Source organism: Oryzias latipes, chromosome 19 (genome assembly GCF_053564925.1).
Source record: "Oryzias latipes strain Hd-rR chromosome 19, Olatipes_Hd-rR_3.1".
Classification (NCBI taxonomy): domain Eukaryota; kingdom Metazoa; phylum Chordata; class Actinopteri; order Beloniformes; family Adrianichthyidae; genus Oryzias; species Oryzias latipes.
Genome location: NC_136255.1, coordinates 1,294,165 through 1,319,249, shown reverse-complemented (window position 1 = coordinate 1,319,249; position 25,085 = coordinate 1,294,165). Strand labels below are relative to the sequence as shown.

At 42.0% G+C, this 25,085-nt stretch overlaps 1 protein-coding gene across 1 annotated transcript; it reads right to left on the bottom strand.

The window, feature by feature from the left end:
- Positions 1-183: 183 nt before the first annotated feature.
- On the bottom strand, positions 184-24,182 carry LOC101171615 (ras-related protein Rab-37). The gene is made up of 9 exons (XM_023949620.2): positions 23,892-24,182; positions 9,328-9,438; positions 7,193-7,234; positions 7,047-7,113; positions 6,880-6,932; positions 6,533-6,598; positions 5,319-5,375; positions 2,857-2,933; positions 184-2,501 (listed from the first exon to the last, which is right to left on the bottom strand). The coding sequence occupies exons 1-9, from the start codon at positions 24,045-24,047 to the stop codon at positions 2,396-2,398; spliced, it is 735 nt and encodes a 244-aa protein (XP_023805388.1). The 5' UTR covers positions 24,048-24,182; the 3' UTR covers positions 184-2,395.
- Between the last annotated feature and the right edge of the window lie 903 nt (positions 24,183-25,085).

Below are 25,085 nucleotides of genomic sequence, written 5' to 3'. Positions count from 1 at the left end.
AGGTTTACAACTTAAATATATATATTACCATTATGTTTCAACCTTCACCCATGTGGAATATGGTAGAACCCCCCCCCCCCCCACCACCACCACCACCACCACCACCACTCACTCAATCAATCGATCGATCGATCAATGACAACAGTTACAAACATACTTAGAGAACTGTGGAAAAGAAGCAAGTTGTTTGAAACGTTTTATTTTGAAAGGCAGCACATCAAACACAGCTTTACACTGTGTGGTCAGAAGAACTGTGGGAAACACAAAGACCCACAATCTGGATCACCTGAACTTTTCAAACGGGACCTTAAAAGTTCACAATCACAGTCAACAGAAGTTTGCCTGCATTTGAAACCAAAGATGTTCCATCAGACCATTTTACTGACTGGATTTTTCACTTAACATATTTTCATCACTTGTCAAAACTTGGATCTCCTTAAATCATTTGACAAGAAGTATTTTGTGAATCAGTTTTTTAAAAATTGTTATGTTTTTTAAGATCGGAACAACATTTTTGTGCTATTTGAGTCAGAGGTTGCTGACAAACAGCAATAACAACGATGTTAACACAGCTTTCATGTGTTATCAGTTTTATGTTTATAAAAAAAAAAAAGCAACCCTGAATACCAAGTTCAGATCTAGAAAAATATGCAAGCTGCTAGTTCCATTGGTCATGTTTATAAGTTCAGGAGTCAAATGCGCTGCGGTCACAGCTGCACGCAGATCTGTGAGAAACCCAGCATATGCACAGCTCGTGCATGCATTGCTGCACATGTGCAGAGTGGCACGCCTTTCTGGCAGATGCCATTCCTCACCGGCTGCTGCATGGATTCATCATGATGTCAGGAATGAGCTGCTGTGAGGCGCCAACAAACTTTTTCTTCTGCTAAAAACTGCATCCAGAATACAGACTATGGCTTTTGTCCAAATCTGTTGCATCACACAAAATATTTCCTGAAAGTTAAATTTTTTCAAAAGCACATCTAAGCTTCCATAAATGCTTCGGCTATTTTTTTTCTTTTTGGCATGAGCGTTTGTTTTGTAAGATTTCAATAAACTGAAGGCATTTTAAATGTTAAGCACAAATATTTAGCCCTTTTCAGTTTGTGCATCCGAATTTAAATTTGTTCATGAAGGAGTAATAATATAATTACAGAAAACCTTTGGTGATGCACTTCTTCCTATAAGAATATCAATAGAAACAATATCATTGTTCACATAAAACTTTGTATTCACATCGTTTAGACATTTTTTCATAAGTCCATCAAAACATGTCAGAAGCATTTCAGTTTAACAAAGCAGAAATGGGAATTACAACAACCAGCAAGTTTGCATAGGAAAAGAAGCACACAAAACCAAAATCCTCAGGATGTGGATCTAAACTACAATTGTAAAGGCCAAATCATTAATACAAAGAAAAAAAAAACACAAATATACCATTAAATGACTCAATATAAATAATGTAATTAGTGCCAACATAAAGCCGATGTTTGACAAGAAAAGGCTTTGGAAGAATGATAAATGAAGTTCCTGACCTGTTTTAGCTAGAACCAAATAAATAAAAAAAACACCAGAGCAATAGTAAGCCAAGGTGGTGGTAGTGTCATAATGTGGGGGGTGCTTTGGCAGCGTCAGGACTTGTTAAACTCTGCATATTAAAAATAAGAAAATCCCTCATGAGCATATTCTCTTGATCTGCTCAAGAGCAAAGCAATAATGGCAAGACATGAACCATGAACAGAGCATCCATGCTGGAAAAACAAAACGCAGAGTTGATTGGGTCAAAGGTTTGAAAGTTACGAGAGAAGAACGGGCAAATGGACCTGCCAAAAGGTCTTGAGGGGCTGAAAAGTGGAGGTTATCCTTTCTGTAACTTACATCCTAAGCGTTGGATAATTTTATCTGGGCATGTTTAGCTATCATCCGTAACCTTCAGCTAATTGAGCCTGAATATGGAACACAGGGATCACAACAGCCTAACTAACCAGACTTTAGGGTCAAGTGTTCCTGGGAAGAGTTCAGATTAGAAGTGCAACCAAGCGGCAAGTTTAAAATAAAAAAGTGACTTTATTTAGAGGTGCTTTCATTTGAAGGCATCAGAATCCAGAAGCTGTTGTTTCTCTCTTCTGGTGGGTAAAAACTGTCTTTATTCTTATTTGATACGTTTGCTCAAATGGACCATATTTGAAAACATCAGCGGTAGTGTCTAAAGAATTTGGGATTCTGTTTGTGAACAGAGAAGAATCTTCTGATGTCTGTTCATTTTTGGGTCTTGGTAGCTGTAGTTGTGTTGCTTCTCTGAGATGAATGGCACCAGCATGTCGTTCTCCTCCTTCAGGAGCTCCCAATGGGAGTTTGAATTCCTGACTTCCTGGTTTCTGTTTTCCGTTTGGGTTCAGAAGTAGCTGCAACAGCCTGACTTCTCCTTCCGGGCCTCGATGTATTGGTGAATCTGGAACTTGGCTTCATTGGGTTGCTGGATGGCCCGCTGCTTCAACTCTCTGGACAGCAGATAAAGTCACACATTTTTAGAACTTTAAAAAAAGAAAAATGTTTGAAAACAGATCAAAACGGCAAATTGTTGAACTTAGAACAGATGAATGAACTCATATTCTGATGCAATGATTGACACTTTTCATAATTCTGCACAAGTATGTAAAATTCTAAAATGATCTGAGCTGTTGACCAGCTGGCAGGCACTCGTGCCCCTAAAGCAAGAACCTGCTGAATGCAGCTCTAGGAAATGTTTGCACCAACTCCGCACATAGTCGTGTTATTTTTCGAGCTGCAGCTTTATTTTTTATTTTTAAACTGTTGTGAGCAGGTAAAGAGTGGCGTGGGAAGACGGTGACGTACTTGGCGATGGCGGTGAAGGCCAGCTCCACGTTGACTCCCGTCTTGGCGCTGGTCTCCATGAATGGAACAGAATACTCCTGCAGGGATAAAAAGGGGGGCAACAGGCAAAGTTCACCACTACGGTTCTGTTTGAACAGCAGTAAAGGTCGTAAAGACGTCAAAGAGTCCGGAGCATGATTAAAAAAGCAGATTTACAATCAACAATCTTAAAAGTGTTAAGACGCCTGCTTCATAGCTGCGGGGCTAATAGTGCTAAAGTCCTACGTGAGAAAAACAATGAGGAAAAAAACGAGTTAAGGTTTCATGCATTTTTGTTGTGTTTTAATAAGACTTATCCTGCCTTCATTATGTTATTTATTCAATCATTTAGCCGTGTTTCATTATGTCACCTACATGTCCTAATGTAGCCCCGCCCATTTCTCCCTGTAGTGTTTTCAGCATTTGCTTTAACACTTGTAGCTTGTAGCAAAAATAAACAAAACCCAGAAGGATCCCATTGTTGTAAAGTTTACTTGTGTGGCTAAATGCAGTTTTAAAGTCAAACCATTGCAGTAAGAATAAAGTACACTGAAACATAGCAAAGGTTATTGGTATTTTTGCTTTATGGGTTCTGCAGCTACATATTAAAGATAGTGTTTTTTCAGGTGTTCTGGTATTGGCCTTTTAATGTTCCTACAGAAAATCCCAAAGCCACGATAGGAATCTGTCAGTCTTTTGCTCGGTGTCTGCCAGAGCCTGAGGACTGCTGGGAAAAAAACAAATGAGCTGATTTTAATCTTTGATAAAAAAATGAATCATTTGTTTATTTAACAAAGGACTGTAGGTGCCCTACAGTAGTTTACAGAATACACGCTGGTTGAACTCCAAACTCAGGTGTTTGTCTCTGATTGCACTCCATCTTCTATAGGCGATCTTCATATTATTACATAATTGTGTGTAATTTTATAGTTCCTGTGGGTTTTTTTTTTGTTTTGTAAGCCATTATATTTAAAATATGAAACTCCCTCCTTGGGGCTTTAAATCAGTGGTCCCCAACCTTTTTCAGTCCACGGACCGGTTTAATGTCAGACGATATTTCATGAACTGGCCTGTAAGAGACTGAAGTGGGCATCCAATTTATTTTTACGTCCAGTTTCCTTTAACTTAAGGGTAAAGTTTGACCTTTGGTCAGACTGCTTTTTCTGTTAGAGCTGCTACTGAGTGGAACTTCACCCCATTACTATTAGAAATCAAAACACATGTGAAGACACGGTTAAAGACAACCAGAGCAGTCATCACTGAGTAAACCTCCTCTCAACGATACTCACTACCATCTTGTCTGTGTGCATAAGTTCATAGATTTGTCTGATTTTGGATTGTTTCATCACCAATTTACTTTTAGGTTAACTGCTAATTTTACTGAATGTATGGTTTAATATATGTACGTAATGTTAGACTGCAGATGGAAATTGCCCTTTGGCTAACTCTGGCATATTGACATGGATGTTTATTAATAAGCGATGTCTCTGTATCGCATGAATAAAAAAAAACCTTCATTCTCTGTAAGATATCTGCAGCTGTTTTAAACTTTATGTCTACACTAGATTTCATGTAGGAACCATTCAAAGATGATGTTTCCTTCAGCCCATACCTGTCAAAGTGGAACCTACATAATCAGACGCCAACTTCAGCTTCATCCCATTTTTAAGGTGTGACACATCAATACGGGGGGAAAAATAAAATGATAAACATGAATCCACCGTTTGAACAACTTTATTAGCAGCATCCTCATAACATTAGACAGCCGGTTGCAGAATATTCTGCATTATTATTATGGTCTGTGGGAACAACTGTCACAATGAGCCCTATTTTTGGAGTAACATTTCCAGGTTTTTTGTCATGGTTGGAGTTTCTTTTGTATTGGTTTTTGCTTTCCGTTTTGGTCTGTCATGTTTGAGTTCTGCTTCCTGTTTTATTTTGAAAGGGTTCCTGTCTTGTCATGTCTTGAGTTGTACTTCCTTTGGTCCCCATCTGTCCTGATCGTGTTCACCTGTGTCTTGTCTGCCCTGTCTGTATAGAAGTCTTGTCTCTGCCTTCCTCCTGTGCTGGTCCATCAACGTCGTAATGTCTCTAACGTAATGTCTTTAACCTCCCTGACTCCCTTCTGCCTTTTTCATGCTATGCCACAGTAAGTTTAGTTGTAGTTTTGTTACCCTGCTCTGCAGCGCTTTTTGTTAGTCATTAAACCCTTTGTCCTGGAACCGTGTGCCTCCCGCCTCTTCATTTTGGGTCCTTCACGCTACCACAGCCCCCCAACCTTGACAGTTTTTGTCTGTTAAATGCAGATGTCTTTTATTCTGAAGTCGAAGGCTCTTCTTCTGTTTCCTCACTGGATCTTTTGTGACAAAAGAAACTTTTCCAAAACCTATGTTTTTCATTAACTGTCATAGGTAGGGGGTTCCTAGAGTTAGTAAAATACTCACTCTTGCCAACCTTTCTCCTTCATCTCTCCGGATTGCTCGCTCACTGCTCATGTCTGCCTGAAACAGGAAGGACATTAATTCACATGTCGCTGCTACGACCCAACATGTGATACACATTTCCTGTTACATAAACATTTGAAGTGGGCTTTGCTTCTCGGGTCTGCTAGAATTGAGCAGTTTTGTACTCAGGAAGCATTTTCGCAGCAGAGACCATGCTTTAGGGGGCATGTACACGTATGGGGGTTGACCCATATGGGTGCTGCAGGTTTTCTGGTGGTCCCGGTCAGTGGAGGGTCATCTTAAGGGGAGCGCTGGTGTTTCTCACAGTTGGAAGCTAATACGGCCGCCTCAAGGGACGCCATGGAAGTGGAACGCACAATTGAATCAGTTAGTTCAAAGGGGGCCCAAGTCCACAATTTTTCAAAATAGAGATATTATATGTTCTATGGTCTTCAAGGGGAAAAACTGATTATGTGCAAAAAAGTCCCAAGTCTGTTGTAATGTATTGACTATGCTTGACATTTAAAATGCATTAATGCAGATTCCTGGACTTGGGCCTCTCTTGCATGGGTTTAGCTTTATCCCATAGATAGCAGCACTAGTTATCCAATATGGCAGCACCCCTGTTTAATTCAAGAAGGGCCCAAGTCCAGAGACTTTAGTCTGCTCGTCCTCTGAAATGATAAAAGTGAGGAGCTTCATATTATAACATTTGTAAGCTAGGAACTGGAGCTAAATCTGGGTAAAGTATGAATCATTTGGTGTAGCCTCCCTTTAAGCTATGCAAGTAAAATCATTTCCTGGAAACACAAACCTCTTGGACTTGGGCCCCTTTTGAACTAACCGATTCAATTATTATGCGTGTGGTAAGTGTAATGTGAACAATTTGTGAGTCTAAGTTGCCCGCACAGATGACGTCCAGGTGATGTTGTGGTATTTCCTCCCTGAAATACACGTTTATAAAAGTTGTATATGTAATAACCAAAAGAATGAATGTTAGCTGTGATTAGCCGCCGCCGTGCCACTCATCACTGATGCCAAAGAGGCTTGCTGGTTTAGTTTAACAGTGAAAGTCAGTTTGTGCAACAATTAAACAGAGATATATCAATAAAGTGATGCTTTTTTGAGTCCTTGTCGGTTCTTTCATCAATGTCAGATTGTTGTATAATTTATTTTTCTTCAAACTCTGGGCTTTCCGGAAAATTTCTTCTTACCTTGTTGCCCAGCAACATGATGACTACATCGCTCTGTGCATACTCATGGATCTCTGTTAACCACGCCTGGAGCAACGGAAACAGACCCACACACACAGTTAACATCTGAACCTTCAAAACATATTCAAACATTCATTTCTAATGGCAAATATTTTCAGCTAATCGCTAGCATAAGTTTAAACACCAGGATTTATGGTATTTATGGTGTCTTACTGAAACGTTGTTTACATTTCTTGACGCAGCATCACACTGCTGTCCATCAGTGATGTTAACATTTAAGGATTTATGCATGTTTATGCCTGTTCTAATATAAGTATTTCCAGGATGTAGACGTGTCCCAGACTCACCCGGATGTTGTCGAAGGATGATTTGCTGGTGATGTCGTATAAAAGTAGCAATGCTTTACAACAGAAGAAGCAGTGAAAACAATAGTCATGCAATCATTAAAAGAAACTTTTCTCCACAAGTCATTAGCAGACTTGATGTTTGTAAGAGAAAATGCATTGTGTATCACCATGAGCATCCCTGTAGTACGCATGTGTCACACTCCTGAACCGCTCCTGTCCTGCCGTATCCCAGATCTGAAACAGACCAGGGTTTCTTCCTACAATACAAGAAATCTCTAAACCAGGTTCGTTTCAGGAAATTTCACACACTGACCTGGAGTTTGACTTTTGTATCATCAACAGTTACCACTTTATTCTAAAAGAGAAAGACAGAAAGTCAAACAATGATCAGTTGTAAAAATTCAGTATATGATGCAATCAGCTGAGTGCAGCCTGTGTGACCTGGAGACCACCCACAAAAGGGGGTTCTGGACCAGAGTAAAGAAGATATTGAAGGACCTCAGTCATCCCAACAAGGGACTGTCCCCTCTGTTGAGATTAGGAAATGCTACAGTCCCCTGAAGCCAAACACAGGAGGAGGAGCTAACTCCAGAGGGCCATTTGGCCCCTTTAAAGGAACGCCCAGTACTTGGTCTGTCTGGACCCCCCCCCCCCAACATGCCATTCTACCTCAGCTGTTTCTCATCTCTGCACAATATCATATTGTAAGTTATGCAGTCATATATTTTATTAAAAACTGGTCAGTGGTGTGAGGAAGTTGTTGCCCCTCTTCAAGATTTCTTATTTCTTCCATGATTTCTACACTTCAATGTTTCCTACCTTCAAACACATTTAAAGTCAAAGACAACACAAGTAACAATAAAATGCAGTTTTCAAATGATTTTTGTTTATCATTAAGGGAGAAGAAACCAAACCGTTATTGCCCTGTGTGAGAAACTGATTGTCATTCTGTGAAAACATGAGGTAACTGTGGTTTATCAAACCTGAGTTCAAATCCTCTGGACCCCCCAGCCTGATGCTGCCCCACCTGTCTCCAACCAAGAAATCACTGAAATAGGACCTGTCTGACAGAGTGAAGACGGCTCTAAAGACATTCAGGGACAAATGAGAAAGAAAGTCATAGAGATCTATCAGAGTGGAGAAGGTTCTATTCTACACAAATGGAGGAGGCATGGAACAGTATTGAACCCTCCCAGGAGTGGCCGGCTGAGCAAAATTACCCCCAAAGTGCTGCCAAGACTCATCACAGAGGTAAAACAAGATCCCACAACAACATCCAAAGAACCGCAGGCCTCCCTTCACTCCGTTAAGGTCAGTGTTGATGGCTCCACCATCAGGAAGACTCTGGGCTAAAATGACCTGAATTCCAAGATGAAAACCACTGCTGAGCAAAAAGAACATTAAAGCTCGTCTCAATTTTGCCAAAAGACATCTTGATGAGACCTTTGACCTTTGGAACAGTATTCTGTGGTCTGATGAGACAAAAGTTGAACTTTTAGGAAGGTCTGTATCGCTTTACATCTGGAGTAAAAGTAACACTGGATTTCAGAGAAAGAACATCATACCAACAGTAAAACATGGAGGTGGTAGTGTGATGGTCTGGGGCTGTTTGGCTGATAAATGGAACCATGAATTCATCCGTCTACCACAAAATCCTGCAGGAGAAAGTCCGTCCGTCTGTTCGTGACCTCAGCCTGAAACCAACTTGGGCTCTGCAGCACGACAATGACCCGACACATGCCAGCAAATCCACCTTGGAGTGGCTGAAGAACACCAAAACGAAGACAAGTCCTGACCTGAATCCTGTTGAGACGCTCTGGCCTGGCCTTAAAAAGGCAGTTCATGCTCGAAAACCCCCCAATATCTGTGAATTACAACAATGCTGCAAAGATGGGCGGGGCATGGCGCTGAGAGAGACTCATAGCAAGTTATTGCTAACGCCTGATTGCAGTTGTTGCTGCTGAAGGAGGCCCAACGAAATATTAGGTTTAGGGGGCAATTCATTTCTCACACAGGGCAATAACGGTTTGGTTTCTTCTCCCTTAATGATAAAACAAAAATCATTTGAAAACTGCATTTTATTGTTACTTGTGTTGTCTTTGACTCATATTTAAATGTGTTTGAAGGTAGGAAACATTGAAGTGTAGAAAACATGGAAGAAATAAGAAATCTTGAAGAGGGGCAACAACTTCCTCACACCACTGCACTACTGCTACTCAGGCCTTTACTCTGTTGGACATTCCTGCAATGCATTTCACTACATATACCGTGTTCCCTCGCTTATTCACATCTCAATATTTTTGTTTTTACGTATTTGCGGATTCTGCTAAATCTCGGGTGTCTCTGCCCCCCCCCCCCGTGAATATGAGGGGAATACTGTAGTACTATGTGTGTACTGTATGTGTATGTGAAAAATATCATTTGAATTGGAAAAACACGGTTTCATACCGTTAATCCGATGCCAACAGTTGCAGAGAATGAACCAGAGATGAACTTTCCCTGATCGAACTGCACCAGCAAGGAGGTTTTCCCAACTCCGCTGTCTCCCACGAGGATCGTCTAGTAGAAGCACACAAACACACAGTTCAGATTTGAGCTAATAAAAAAGCACTTGTGCTTTCTCTCCAACAATGTTCTGATAGCTTTCAGGCATTACACATAAAAAATTCTCTTTGCTTTTAGCATTTTAATAAATGTCAGCTGTGAGTCAGTATCTGCGTCACTGAACTGTTCTTCCCCCAAGCTGCACAAACTGTATTCTCTTTTCTAGAAGCTTGGCTGAATTTGACAATCTGACTCAGAAGCTTTAGGAGGCAACGTTCAAGAGGATCAATTCATTGGTGGGTAGTAGAAGACACAAGTTAGTCACCCATCAACTAATGTTCCATCTTGGGTAAGTCTGTCTTTAACGTGTTGAGTCATGGTGGAGTCCAACACCTCCACTCATGATGTCCTGACTGAGGCAGAGACACAAGCTGTTCTCCACTTTTATGAACAAGAGGAGAAAGTTTGGCTTCGTTCAAACATATAAAGGTCAAAGTCCTGGATTTATGCCACAGAAAAAATGGCCTCCAACTTCAGGAAAAGGTCTGAAGAAAAGAAAAAGGATCTGAAAAACTGAACCCTGTGTGAAGCCATCCTTAACCCTTGTGCTGTCTTATGGGGTCCAGATGACCCCCCCACCCTTACATTGCCGTGTTCCCCCTACCATGACAAAGGTGGATAAAGGTGGAAAGATTTCATGTAATCCATGGACACCAGTGAAGATCACAAATCATTGAAGAAAAAAGGTTCAGAGCACTGTCTAGTGCAGGGGTCGGGAACCTAAGGCTCGCGAGTCATATATGGCTCTTTTGATGGTCACATGTGGCTCGCAGACAAATCTTTAATTATACTTTTTTTTTTTTCATTAGACCAGTCCTTCTCGTGCGCGATGCGATGCCAGAGGCGCGCAGTAGTAGCGGTGCTTAGAGAGACAAATCTGCGCCAGCACTAGTATAAGTTTAAAATTGTCTATTAATTCACAGAGTTTGTACCAGCTGAAAACCTGTGAATTGCCGTGCCTAAAACTGCGCGCTCCCGTCTCTGAGAAAGAGCGCGCAGTTGCGGGGACGGGATGTGTGAGGGAGAAAGCAGAGGGTGGGGGTGAGGGGTTGTGGGGACAGGCAGCAGGTGAATCGCGCAGGGATTGTAAATAGGTAAAACCCACTGCCTGTCACTCACTGCAGCGTGTGAGTGTGTGTTTGGCTCCAGGTCCGCATGTGAGCAGTCTGTCTCACATCTACAAAACATTCATACCAACCTAAGATCACGTTTAAAGTCTCAACGCCTGCATGAAGCAGAAACTCACCACGTAAACCAGACTAGACCATCAGCAAAACTACCACGAGAAATACTCATCATTTATTAGAAACAGCATAACAATGTTATTAAAAAGAATCCACAGACTTATTGTACTTTAAAAAGGTTGAAATTACATCAAATGCACACATTCACTTGTATATTTAGTTTTAAACATATTGTCGCGGACTGAGTTGGACTGGGTGGCTGTTGGGCCGCGTTAAAAGTTCTGGAGTTCATGGAACGCATCGATCAAGCAGTGATCTGATTGGCTCTCAGTTCTGTCGCTCAGCCTGTTGTTAGGGAGTTTGGACCAATGGGGTTCAGCTATGGGCCGAATCAGGGAAATGGGAGGGGCTGCAGCGGGAGCAGGGGAATATAAAGTTGGGAGACGCGCTCTCGTCTCGGCGGGAGAGATTCAGAAGTTGCTGAATTAATTGTTCGGCGTTTGTTGCGGTCTGCAGTAACCAGAATAAAGAACCTTAAAAGAGGTTAAGTCTCCGTGCCTCAGTGTGGGAAAGGGACACTACATTATTGTATGGCTCTTTCGAAATTACATTTCAAAATATGTGGCATTTGTGGCTCTCTTGGCCAAAAAGGTTCCCGACCCCTGGTCTAGTGGGTCTAGATGACCCCACTGCCAATGGTAAAGTGCCTAGGATAGCACAAGGGTTACACAAAATGGTTTGTTGTAGCTGATGAACTTGTGAAAGGTTTAGCATGTTTTCTGCAATCATTCGGATAATCTACACAGAATCCCCACAGTAACAAACTCAAACTTTTTTTTTTTTTTGTCTTATCTCTCAGGATAAAACCCAAACAAAAACCTTTTCTCCATTGTGTGAATGTGTTCTTTGTGTGCCGTGTTTCCATCAGGCTTCAGAGGTCACACTCCGGGTTCAGTTCAGAAAAGCAAAGCAGTGAAGAACAACAACGTTGCTTAAAGCTGCATTATTGCAACCGACTTCAGACTGGGGGGCACAAAGCTGGAGGTTCTCATTCATTCAGGTGACGTTGTCTTGAAGCTGAGTCATGACACATGGACACGTTTCACCCCCACCCATGTGACGTCATCATTCTGGGTGGCACTGAGTATCCTGTGGGGCTGAAAACTCCAGTTCCTTCAGCCTCAAAGCCTTCCTTTGATTTCTGGATTTCAGAGGTGTCAGCACTCACTGCAGGAAAACTATGGGTTTAGCATTTACTGTCCTCCATATGACATTCATGGAATTCACCTGCTGCCCAGACATGACTTAGAAAATAAGGATTCTGTTTTTTAAATGAGTTTACAGCCTCAATAACGTGGCAGCTAATGCTTCTTGCTGAGCTAACAACAGAAGGATAGAAAGTATGACCCCATGATGTATTTGCTGCTGACACAAATGTCGTATGATATCTCCAGGACGATTTCAGGAGGATGTTTTTCTGTGTGGACACAGAAATGTTTCCCATCATGTTTCTCCAGAATGCCAACACATTTGCATAGTTTATACTGTATTTTAAAAAGCCTTTACCATAGAAAATGTATGTAAAGTTGACATTTTTACTGTTTTTAAGATTGAATTTGGCTTTAGAATAAAAACCTAAATCAAAGCATTTGAGAGCTTAAAAACAAAACAGGATGTGGTAGTGACTGATGATTTTCAAAATGGCATCTCTTTTCTGTTTTCAGTGGCGCCAAGAGCTCAACACAGATGCCAGTAACTCTGTATTTGCAAAGTGGAGTTTATGGGATGGAAACAGCCGCATGTAAAAATGAAATGGATGTGTGTGTGTTTGTGGTGTAGGAAATGAGAAATGGACATTGAAAACCAGGCTTTCTCATAAATCCTCTCAGAAAAGGGAATTATTCCAATGTTCTGCTGTTTCAACCATTCAACTATCTTTCAGCTTTTTCCAGCTGTGACTTTTGGTCCTTCAAATCCGTGAACTTTTCAAGATTTTCCAGGATTTCTGCCTACATTGATGTACATGGAGAATCGTTGGTGCAGAAACCAATTATTACCCTTTAAGATTCATTTTCATCTGGTAATATAGCATTCAAGCCTGCATTTTCTTCTGGAAATGCAGCTCCTTCTAGTTTTGTTTGTGCTTGTTATGTGTGCTGATGACAGAAAGAAAGGAGTCGGACTGCATTTTACTACACATATGGTGTTTACAGAAGATCTGGATGTGAACAAACAGAAAAACAAATGAAAAGGGAAAAGAGTGAAACCACGAATAAAAAACTAAAACATCCCCCAAAGACTCATGAACCAAAGTCAAGAGGAAAAAGGAAACTGTGATGACACATGAAAAAAAAGCATCAAGAAGGTCAGGTATCAGGTGTTCTCAATGTTTTATAGAAAAACCAAAAAGTAACAATGAACTTCTATGAATCAAAGCACACAGGGTTCTAGAGACCCCTTTTTGTGCCTGCACCTGCTTTTAAATACCGTCCTTAAAAGCCTTGGAGCAGACTGGTTAGGAGCCTTCCAGGGGCCCTGGAGCTTATTGTGCTGGAACACGGCCTGTTTGCTGAGACCCCTAAAAACAGCCTGGGGGGCTGGCTGGCGGGGTGACCTAATGTAGGCTGAAGTGATGACTTGAAGAAGTGTCTGGCTGACACTGAGACTCAACTTGCTATTTTTTGTCTCACTTTCGTTACCCTTAAGTACCACCTCAGTGTTAGCAGGCTCATTGCAACACAAAACCAACTGTCTCCCTCTGGTCCTGACAGGACAGGGGCCCCAATACCCAATTTAGCTACAGCTGCAAGGGAGAAGTCATTAAAGTCCAAACCACAGAGTTGTACGCCACCTAGTGGTGATGGCTTAAACTGGAGTGAAGCCAGACTGACCCGTGCCGAGTCAGCGCTAATAGAAATGCACCATTAGTGTTAAAGATCGTGTTATGGATGACCCAAATGCAAGAGATCAATGTCTTAGTCACCCGTACGGGTGCTGAAGGCTTTTTGGTTGTCCAGGCCGTGGAGGGTCATAGGCAGGAGCCGCCATGTCTTATTGGACCTCAGGTGTGTCTTGTAGCTCCCTTGAGGATTGTGGGGCCAGGAACTTACAGGCACTTGTGATGCTGCCCTACAGTGTCCTTATCCCACACTGTTGTCATTACTGGCCCTTAACTCACCATGCGCAGATCACACATGCACGAGGTGTGCACGTGATACAAACAAACACGCTCTGATTGTCTAATTTCCTCATTTCTAACAGTCAAGCTTCACGCAAGCAGTGCACACTTATCACTTGAACAGTCCTTGAGCAGTGCTCGGGCTTCGAATGCGTTGACAAACTCAAAGATCCGGACGACACGCCTGCATCTCACCTTCTACACCCTGACGCGTTTTAGAGCTGTTAACTACGGCCTGCCCGTAGAAAAAACGCGCTTGAGCATTTTGGCTTTAAGGGTTCACCAAGGGTCTACAATCATTACATTTCTTGTTATCCGTCCCGTGTCCCGTGCCACGTACAGGTTTGCCCATTTTTTGGCCCAAGGCCAGCCCGTATCCACCTGGAAGGGCAGACATGACTAAGGCATAAAACTGCCTTTGTGGACACTTTACCAGATTTATCCATCCATTTTCTTAACCCGCTGTGAGCTTTTCGGAGTCACAGGAGCCTTTCCCAGCTACTGTTGGGCAAGGTACACCCTGAACAGGTCACCAGTCTGTTGTAGGGACCACACGAACATTCCATTGTTCCATGTCCAATGAATAGTCCATTCAACTATGAATCAGGTTTTTGGACTATGGGAGGAAGCCGGAGGGCCCGGAGAAAACCCAGGAGAACATGCAAACTCCACACAGAAAAACCCCAGCTGGGATTTGAACCATAGCCCTCTCGCTCTGAGGGGAGAGTGCTAACCACTGCACCACCATGCAGCTCTTAATAAATAGGTCCTACAACCAAAAATATCTCAAATTTAAAAATGTACTTAACATTTGCATCTTTGGTGACATTTATCTACCATCTCTGGGCTTTCCAGCCTCAGCTTTCTTCTAATTCAGGATTAATGGCTGATGAAACCACAGATTAGTGATAGATTAGACCAGATTTTAGTTTTCTAGTCTGGCAGCTACAGCAAATATCACAGATTGCCTTTCAATTCTTTGCCTATAATTTATATGTCCTCCAATGCTATCGTTGTAGTTTCCTTGTGTGAGCATGTGGGGCAGAAACTGACAAATTGCACGGTTTTAGGAGTGGTTTTTGCATGCTTTGCGGTTTTCTTTGATAAACTTTGTGCATGCTGCATGTGGACACGCCCCCTTGACCCACATTCCCTTGATTAGCAGCACCTGCTCCTGATCAAGAGGGAGATTTAAGAGAGCAGAGGAGAAAAGCTGAAGGGAGCTTCCCACTCCGCCAGGAGGGAGCAGGCCCCGGGAGCAGGCCCCGGGAGCAGGCCCCGGGAGCAGGCCCCGGGAGCAGGCCCCGGGAGCAGGCCCCGGGAGCAGGCCCCGGGAGCAGGCCCCGGGAGCAGGCCCCGGGAGCAGGCCCCGGGAGCAGGCCCCGGGAGCAGGCCCCGGGAGCAGGCCCCGACCTATGTGCCCCTGTAGCAGGGCGCATGCTCCGGGAACCATTGGACCTGCATGCACGGAGAGCGCAGTTGGACTGCCGGGACTGCTAGTTTCGCCACACGACCGGATGTGATCAGGGCGCATGCACTGGGAGCAATTGGACCGCCGGGACCGCCAGTTCTGCTATGCAGTCAACACGCAGGGGCAGGGCAGGGCCCCTGCCTGAGTACAACAAAACAATGCTGCCGACTGGCAGGAATATGCAAGAATGCTGGTGGCAGCCTGCATTTTGGAGTGCCTTTGGTGCTGCCGCCTGCGTTTCTACGCAGGAGTCCCAACGTGTCTGAGGAAGGCCAGCCAGAAGTGTGTGACGCTGAATATGCACAGAGGGGAACCCTGCCTGTCGTGTGAGTATGGGGAAGCGTAGCCACACTCCTCAGGATAGCCATGGTCACTTCTGGTACTGGCAGGTCCTTTTGATGGCAGGTCCTGGTATGTGTGGCCGGAAGGATCCCTGACCATCGACCGGAGGAGCTGGGGATGAAATCCCTCGGTTCTAGACATGCGTACCTCCAAATTGAAGTTATTGCCCTGTGTTTTAGCTTTTATTGTGTTTTAACTCTTTCTTGGACTTTTTCTTTTAGGAGTTTTTAAGCCCGCAGCTCAGAGGCCGTTAATCTGTTCTCATTAATTAATAAATTGTTTGTCACAAAGTCCTCTTTGGTAGCATCACTCTCACCCAGTTCATTCTTCTAGTTCAGCAATGATCTAATATTCCTTATTTATTTATTTAATCCACAGCCAAACCTACAGTCCTTGCACTTTTGCAGAGTCCCTGCAGAATAAGCAGCAGGTGTTTCAGTCCAACATTGCTTCAGCATAAAGACATGGAGATCAATGCAGTTCTAACTCTTTGTAAAGCCATTCAAAGCTTTGGTAGATATTTATGACTCAGATATTAAATCAGTTTCTAAACTAAACTCCTTTGGTGAATGTTTTCACTTCGTTATCGCTGAGATTGTGACGCACCTGAGATTGTGACTCAGAGGTGAAAGACATAAAACCTCCCCCTCGTCCTGATGGGGTCAGGTCAGCTTGGCCTGACTCCTCTGAGCATCCGTCAAACGCTGAAAGTTACCAGCTGTGACCGTCTCCTCCAGCCCTGATAGCGGACGGAATTCCGCTTTTGTTTTTTCTCCTTAAAGCTAAACTAGAAAAGAATAACAGAGGTTTCAAGGGTTCTTTTTGTTTCCTTAACTTCACAATAAGTATGTAAAAAGATATACGTTTGACTAAATAATAAAATAGACAGTTGGTATTTATCATCATCACTTCTTCCAGGTTTGGATCCTTCATGGTTCCGCTGCTAAGTGGACAAATGTTACACGTTCTGCAGTGTGAGAGGACTGACAACCTGGCGTGCTAACACTGCCATAGCGGGCTGCTCTGAAGCCTTTGGTACATAATGACTGTGTTTGCTGAACACATGCTGAGTGTGACGCAGCAAACACACCAGCAGCCTGAAGACGATTGTGAGGATTCTGCGCTCGGGGTTTTGTGTTTTTGTCAGGTTCTGTTTTCCTCGTCAGTCTCACCCGGTTCCGGTTGATCCTCCACAGCTGGCTTCATTGAGATAATTCCCCTCAGTCTATTTCAGGATCTGGTTTTTCAGTGCCTCTGTCAGGTCATCTGCTCTGTTACGTCTGTTTCTGTTTGAATATCAAATGTTTGAGGTTTCTGCCACGATGCCCGCTCTCCTGCATTTTGTTTGTGACACAACTTACTTGAGTGTTAAACTCACAAGTTTCTCTATGAGACTACAAACAAGTTTTAACACAAAAAATTACATTTTGGCATATTTTAATAGGCACTTTTTTAAATACAAAGTACATCATCATTTCTAAGTAATTATAGGAAAGTAATTTTCTCTTAAATAAGTAATCTGTTTTTAATTTCTAATTAAATGGCATTAAATTAAAGATTAAAGGTGCAAACTTCACAAAAGATATAAGAAACCTCTGACTTTAGATCAGGGCTCTGCAACCTGAGGCTCCATTAAGGTGATGGAGACAATTTCACTTTATAAAATGACCATAGTATGGATTTAATTTAGATGAGGCTGAGGTGCTTCTACAGTAGGATAAGCTGTAAAGTTTTTACACCCCAGCTGATGTTACAACAACTCAAGAGGCCTTGTGTGTTCTGCCGTTCTTCTATTCCAACAATTCCAAATACCCGTATTTTCCGGACTACAAGTCCCTCCGGAGTATAAGTCGCACCAGCCCAAAAATGCATTATTAAGTAGAAAAAAACACAGATAAGTCGCACTGGACTATAAGTATTTGACAAAATCTGAGACTAAGAATTTATAACTCGCACAACCTCACATGACACAATCATAGCAGACTGTTTATCTCATAATTTCACAGTAATTCTGTCTCATACTTATTTATTTATTCCTTTCATGAAGCATCATTGGCCAACTAATACTCTGTTTTCATCCTGTATTTGTAGAAACAGTTTTCACTTTTATTGCATTTCTGAATCTATGAAATCATTGGAAAATAGAATATTATGTTGTTAGCCTTCAAGATCTTACTGTAAAAAAAAGTTTGCTGATTCTCTGAGTCACTTAACATACTCTTAACACTGAACATACCTCATCCATCAAATTGACCCAGGAACATCATCTCTGTTCCTCACAAATGAACATAACAGGAGGGTTAACAATGTATTTATTTCAATTTATTTCTAATATAAGTCGCACCCCTTGCCAAACTATGAAAAAAAGGGCGACTTATAGTCCGGAAAGTACGCTACTGACAAAGTTAGTAAAAATAAAAGGATCTTCCCTGATCGTCCCTGAGTTTACAGCACACATTTATTGCTGAATAACTATGGTTTCTAGCTATACAGAGGGTAGGTGCTGAGACAATCTATGTTGGTGTTCTTATATATTATTTCTATTGAATCACAAAGTGATCTTCAGGGAAACAGCAGGTAAAAGGATGACAGCCCACTAAAGTAGACCTAAAAGAAAAGAAAATATGCCATTTTTGATTTGTGTTGTTTAGCTTCAGTGGGATGATCTCATGTGGCACAGGATGTCTTTTATTTTGAAAAGGAGGCCATACGAGCTTCTGTCAAAAGTAACCAATAATCACATTTAGAGAATATACTATTTTCTCTTTATATTTTTGTTTTTATTCATGCCAAAAATAGAAATACAGTCTATATTTGAAAAGTAACATTGCTATGATTGCAAAGCAGTGTCAACGTTTTCTATAGGGTCATACAAGACTTTGCTGCTCCTTAGGTGTCTGTTTTGTGAGAAATTAAAACAACTGGCTGTTTTAGTGTTAAAGGTTGAAGCGCTTAAGACAGATGCATAAACCTTTTGGTCTGTTCGATGATCAGAGATTACTCTTTCAATACAGCTCAACACAGACAAATAAGTAAAAGGGTTTGGATAGATTCATGAATACATGAAAATCACAGGCAGTCTCATCCACATACAATTCAAAACAAGCACTATCTGTTTTGTTGTGGTGTGTTTCTACGAGGCGCTCTGAAAGACGGGCGGCAGCCTCTGGGGAAAACTGCCTCTGCGTTTAGAGAGAAAACGACAGGCGTGCTGAAAGGGATGTGTTCAAGCTGTCCATCTGGAATCATGTACAGAGTACAGAACAGCTGGTTTCAGCTGAACGCCTGGATGGGCCCCTTTTCTCTCCAACACAAACACTTTTGGACCTTAATCATGTTGGTTCAATCAAAACTGAAGTCTTTAGGTCCTGGCAGACATTCAGAACAAAATCATGTAGTAATGTAGCAACAATCTGATGGTTATGGCTGTAATAGGAATATTAGTGTTCATAGAAACATGTACTGCATGCTGACTGCTCACATAGGTTAATCACTACAGGAGCATTAGAAGACTAAAATACTACATAAAATGTGTTTGCTACTTAATGCAATGTTAGTTACAAATGTTGACCAAAAAACCAGGAAATCGAATTGTTGCAAAAACCTGATATTAAATGCAAAAGCAGACAAATCGAGACTCAGCCAAAGAAAAGCCAACTGTGATGGTAAACCCCCCCCCCCACAGATTTAAGGTACAGCTGCTAAAACTGCCCAGAAAAATGCCTAAAAAGCTGATTAAACTAAGACACTGGATTTAAAATGTGATATTGGTGGTTTTAACACCCACATAAAAAAATACATCCCTGCCACAATTAAAAATGAATCTTAAATGAAGGGGTTAAGTCCCACCTTTTAACCCTTGTGCTATCTTAGATGACCCCCCCCCCCCCTTCCATTGACGTGTTCTCCCTACCATGACAAAGGAGGATAAAGGTGGAAAGATTTCATGTAATCCATGGACACCAGTGAAGATCACAAATCATTGAAGAAAAAAGGTTCAGAGCACTGTCTAGTGGGTCTAGATGACCCAACTCCCAATGGTAAAGTGCCTAGGATAGAACAAGGGTTATGATCTTTTCATATATTTTGAATGGAAATTAAATATCATGTAATGCATTAAAAAACAACAAGAGCGGTTTCAAAACTCTGATAAGAGAAGGATTTCAAAAGCTGAAAACATGAAACGTGGCAGAAACAGAAGACGGGCCTCGGCACATTCACACTAAAGGATGTACCTGTAATCATTGACATGTTCAAAGGACAGATCTCATTAATCAGAAGACACGCCTAAACTTAAAAATGTCACACCAACCATGGCAGAAATGTATGAAAAACTAAAAAACATATCAAACTCAAATGTGAGGGAAAAAGGAAACACAGAGGCTTTGACCCAGAACCAAACGAAACCTGAAACCCAGTTGGACCATGAAATAGAATCACCATTACTAAACACTCAGCATGTAGTAAATGTGACTGATCAAATCAGAAAAACCAAACCCCTTCGTTAAGAGTGTTATTTCTCCCTTCATAGATCCTTAATACTGACCTCCTGTGGGACATTAGGACAAAGTTTGATGGTGTGGAGGACACAGCTGCTCTGCTCCAGAAATGGGAGCAACTTCCATCCATAGACGGAAAACAATCTGAGACGTGTTGACTGGAACGGCAACACTGAGTTACCATGGTAACTGATGATGATCACACACTGCTGTTAGGCATTTTATGTTCAGCATTCCGAGCTTCAGGAAATAAATAAATACCTCATTTATCTAGCAAAAAGTGGTAAAAGTTTAGTTTTGTTTTTGATGTAGAGTTAAAAACATAAGTATATCAAATTGTTCAAAACTCCTACATTAATGACAGAAAAAACTACAAAGCACTGAAAGAAAGTAAATTACACCATAATACTAAATGCAGGTAATAGTACATAATAGTAGGTAATGGTAAATACATATTTGAATAAAATAAAAACTGATTTTAGGATTTTGTATTAAAAAAAACTCACAAAACAAACCTGGACAAAAGGTTTTACTTTTGTATCAAGTTACTATTTTGTGGCAAAACCTTTTGAGCCAATCAGAGGATTTCTCTGCTTCTGTTAACAGGTCCTGGTCCAAACTGCTGCGGCGATGCCTCATTATACAGCATGTTTAGCTTTTTACAGGGAGGTCAGCCTCCTGGAAGCCATTTGCGGTGCTTTCAGTTAGAGTTGAAGCCTTGGTGGATATGGGCTGTCTGCTGATGAAAAACACCCCCGTTTCTAAGACCCCTGGATGAGGGAAAACGTTTCAGCTCAATTTTACAACGTACGAGGGTAAAGTCAGGAAGAAGTGAGTGAGATGCTGGATTTTTCAATGTTTCAACCTCACCAAATCGTGTGCACTGCACTAGGAGGGCTTGTAAGTAACCCCTTAGGGATATTCGCGTGTGGGGCTCTAGAGGGCACCTGAGGAAATTAACCAATCGGAGTGTAGTCCTACAGGCGTCCCACAGGCACTTAGGCGCACACCATGTGCGTCCAACATTTGTGCGAGGTCAGTCAGGAGCCGGTCCTCACATGTTACTAACGACTACAGTGCGATGTAATGACCAGTGTGTCATAAGTGCAAGCAACTTCTATTATCCTCATAAATACTTCACAATACATTTACCACACACACAACAATGGTTTGTTCCATTGTCATGGCGTCCCTTGAGGTGGCTGGACAAGCCTCACGGGAACTACGAGACTACAAGTCCCTGCACTCCCTAAGATGCAGCCGCTCCTCTCTACGACCCTCCACACGCCGGACCACCCTCTGCAGCCGTGTGGGTCAACCCCCCGCTGTCTGTGGGTGCATGTGACTAAGGCTTCAGGAAGACACACCACCTCAGACCAACGTGTGCTTTCAGACCCCCGTCATGAGATTTCATCACATCTGCACAGATTTATAACAGCCAATCACAGCAGCCCAGCTCCAGTCTGTGTTTATTCATCCCTTTTAACAATACTTTTCTTGTTTATCCTTCCTTTGGTCAGTTTTAGTTATTTCCGTGAGTGTTGTGTATTTCCATTCTATTAGCTGAGAAGTACTTTTCCACATCTGTACTTCTTCATGCATTTTAACAGTAGTAATAGTTTGCAGTAAACATTCCAGGAGTGAAATTCAACCTAAGAAACCGTAGCTGATTGGGACACAGTACCTCGTCTCTGTTTCTACATGCATGTGTTTGCAGAGGATTTAACCAAAAAAGAGGAATTTCTGCAGAAAATCATTTGGACACAGACACACAACAGCTTTAGCTGGAAGTCTGGCATTTAGTATCAAAGAGATGCTGAACTTTGTGTGAGGCACATTCTAAGTTCACTTAGAAAAAGGGCTGGGTTGAAAAAACGGATTCATCAATCCAAGCTTAATAGATTAATCATCGATCCATAGAAGTAGAGATCAATCTTTTTTGCCTCTCCTTTTCCGGTGACCTCACACTACTCGTGAGATTTGGCCAAATCTAGCTTTGAAACAATCATTGTGTACAACAATAAAACTGATAAAGAGTTTACAAAGTACAATCGGAAGCTTCCTGGAGCATTTTTAACAGACTCTGATACATCAACAGTGTAATTTGTACAATATCAGCAGTAAAGTCTGCTAGCTTGATGCTAACGTGTAATGGAATTTCCTATAGAATGGCTAACGCTAAGTCAACCTAACCATACATTTCTAAATAAATAAACAGCTTTATAGACTCACAGGCAGGAATTTTTGAAAGTCTTGTAAGGAAACATTTATTTAAAGTAACCATTTGTGGTCTAAAGCACTGTTTTTTGGTTAAATCTTCAGGAATAAAATGTAATGCTATAGTTAAAGCTCCACCTAGTGGCCACACTAAAAGCTCCCTCCCGGAGACGCAGAACATTTATTTTTATAATAAGAGATAGTTTGGAGCCTTTAGAATGTTAATGATCTACGCTTTTTTGTTGGAGCTTCTCTGTTTGACAAACCGTGTAACACTGCATGGTGTTAACAATCTCATTGAAATATTTCACTAATATTTTTTACAGTATGTGAACTGTATTCAATTATGTATATATTTTAAAAATTCATAGATTATGAATGTATTTCTATACAACTATGTGTAAATGTGTAAAGCGTGTAAACTCTAAATTAAATTGAATCAAATCAAGTGGATCAAAAGAATAAAAAAAATCGAATTAAATCTGAATATTTTGGTGAGACTCATCCATCCTTAGGAAACACATTTTCACATTTTATGTGCAGAAATGTTTTTAATGTTTTTGTAACACAAGATGGTTTGATCCCTGTTTTGAATTTTGTTATACATTTTTAGATAGGTGTTAGACTCATGACGGCCCAAATCTGTCTGGCTGAGCATATACTCACAAAAAAATAGGTTGACAACTCTGTGATATAATACAAACAAAACTTTTGATTCCTCTATGAAGAAACAAAAAAGTAGATTGGGTTCTTCAATAGCTTTAGTTTTGTCTATTTTGTGTATATACAATTTTTAGGCTTAAAAAACAAAGAACATATGTGAATGAAATGAATGCTTTCAAAATAAAAGTATCTCGTGTAGTTAAACATTGATTCTGGTGTAAATAGGTTCATATATTATCCGTCTAATGATGTTAGTCACCCGCATAAACCCAGTCAGTAGATTTGTGTGTTAGGCACAATTACATTTGATGTAAACAGGTCAATCAGTGATCTTGGTTTCTAATCAGAAGAATAATTCAGTTGTTGCAGATTTAAACGGAGACAGAAAAAGGCAGGCTTTGGGCTCGCACGGCTCCATCACTGAAGATGTTCCTGCAGCTCTGAGTCCTGATCCAAAGTGACATTTCAGTGATGCCTGGAGGGAGTTTCCGCTCCGAAGTCAAGAACCAGCAAGAAGGAAGATGGAAGGAAATGAAAGCCTTAATATTAAAAAAGTGATAAATGCTTTTTCGTTTTTTGTTTGGTGGATTTGGTTGTAGAAAGAACATGTCTTTGTGGTTGTAGTTGGAACAATTATAACTGCTTCACGTCCATCTTCATACAAGCTCCCAGCTGACAGACCAGCCTTGTTTGTGAGCAAACGTGATGCGCAGTGAGCCCGGACGCGGATCAGGGATCAGCATCAGCACCACGGACAGCGCAGCTCAGCTTTCCCTCCCACATGACCGCAGCTGCGAGGTTTGCGCGCGCGCTTCCGGTTTCCCTGCTGTTCAAACACAATCAGAAGATCAAACCTTGTGCTCCAGCTCCTCGTTGTAGGCGGGGGCCGGCGGCGTCTTCGCCTGGTTCTCTGGGGTCTCCCTGGAGCCGTAGCCGCTGTCGGGTTGGATCTCCGGGTAGGAGGTGGTGTAACAGGCCGAGATGGGCTCCATGGACTCCATCCGCTCCATGATCCTGCAGTCCAACCAAACCAGCGAGTCTCAGAGATGAGGAGCGGCTCTCCTTCTGCCGCCTTCTTTAGGAGCTCAGCGCTCCCGAGGAGGCTCCTCCTGGCCTCGAGGAGGCTCCGCCCCCCTTAGCTCGGCCGCGTCACTGACACGGAGGCGCGTGGAGCGGGATGACGCGCACGAGCCCATGTCGCTTGGAAACATTTAAAAATATAATTGAAAAAAATGGTCAACCCCCCCACAGGATTTCGACTGAGGGGGGTTCAAGACAAAACAGGAAGAAGCTTTGTGTTGTTGTTAAAATGAGCTTATGGGACTGAAGATAGAAAGAAACCATTTTGATTGACATCACACTTGTCCTCGTCTGGTTTGTGTTCTGGCTCCGGTTGGTTGTTGGGTTCTGCTTCATTATCATCTGGTTCTGGTCCTTTATGTTCAGCTGCAGATCTTCTTCTTGTTGCTCTGAGCTTCAGCTTCAGTGCGTGTCTTCCTGGCCTTTTTCTAGTCTTTCCTGACCTGCAAACAAAGTTTTGCTCATATGATCAATCTTTTGGGGGGGGGGGGGGGGGGGGGTCTTCTGGATTGAGTTTTGGATTTTTCTTCCCGAGTCCCCAAAATTAACCTTGTGCTGCTTTCACCTGTTTGTTTCCTTGGGTCCTTGTCCAACATCCTGACATGTCTGGCAGATGTCAGAGCCGCTCCAGCAGCTTCTCTTTGGTTTTGAAATGTGTTTGGAATTACACACCAGTCCTGTCATCCCTCAGGACTGAGACACGGGGGAGTTGTTACGGCTTTAAAGGACGCTTTGGTATTTCTGGTCATTTGTGTTTCCAAGAACACGTAAAGGTGACGGCTCCTGATCATGATCCAAATCCAAGCAGTCCTGTTCAGTTAGTCCAGATCTGTCCCACAACTCTGCAGTCTCATCCAAATTCCTTCTGGCTAATGGAAGCTTTTGGTGGTCTGACAGTGATGTCTGCTTTTTCAGAGCTCTTAGCTTTGGAGCAAGAGACTTGAAAAAAAGGAAATCATTTAGTATAA

Bases quoted from the DNA above. Each gene is read 5' to 3' on its own strand.
- LOC101171615 (XM_023949620.2), bottom strand. From the start codon at position 24,047: ATGGAGCGGATGGAGTCCATGGAGCCCATCTCGGCCTGTTACACCACC. The intron at 7,114-7,192 runs GTCAGTGTGTGA...GGTCTGTTTCAG, and splicing joins ATACAAAAGTCAAACTCCAG to ATCTGGGATACGGCAGGACA. The intron at 5,376-6,532 runs GTAAGAAGAAAT...TTCCTGTTTCAG, and splicing joins TCATGTTGCTGGGCAACAAG to GCAGACATGAGCAGTGAGCG.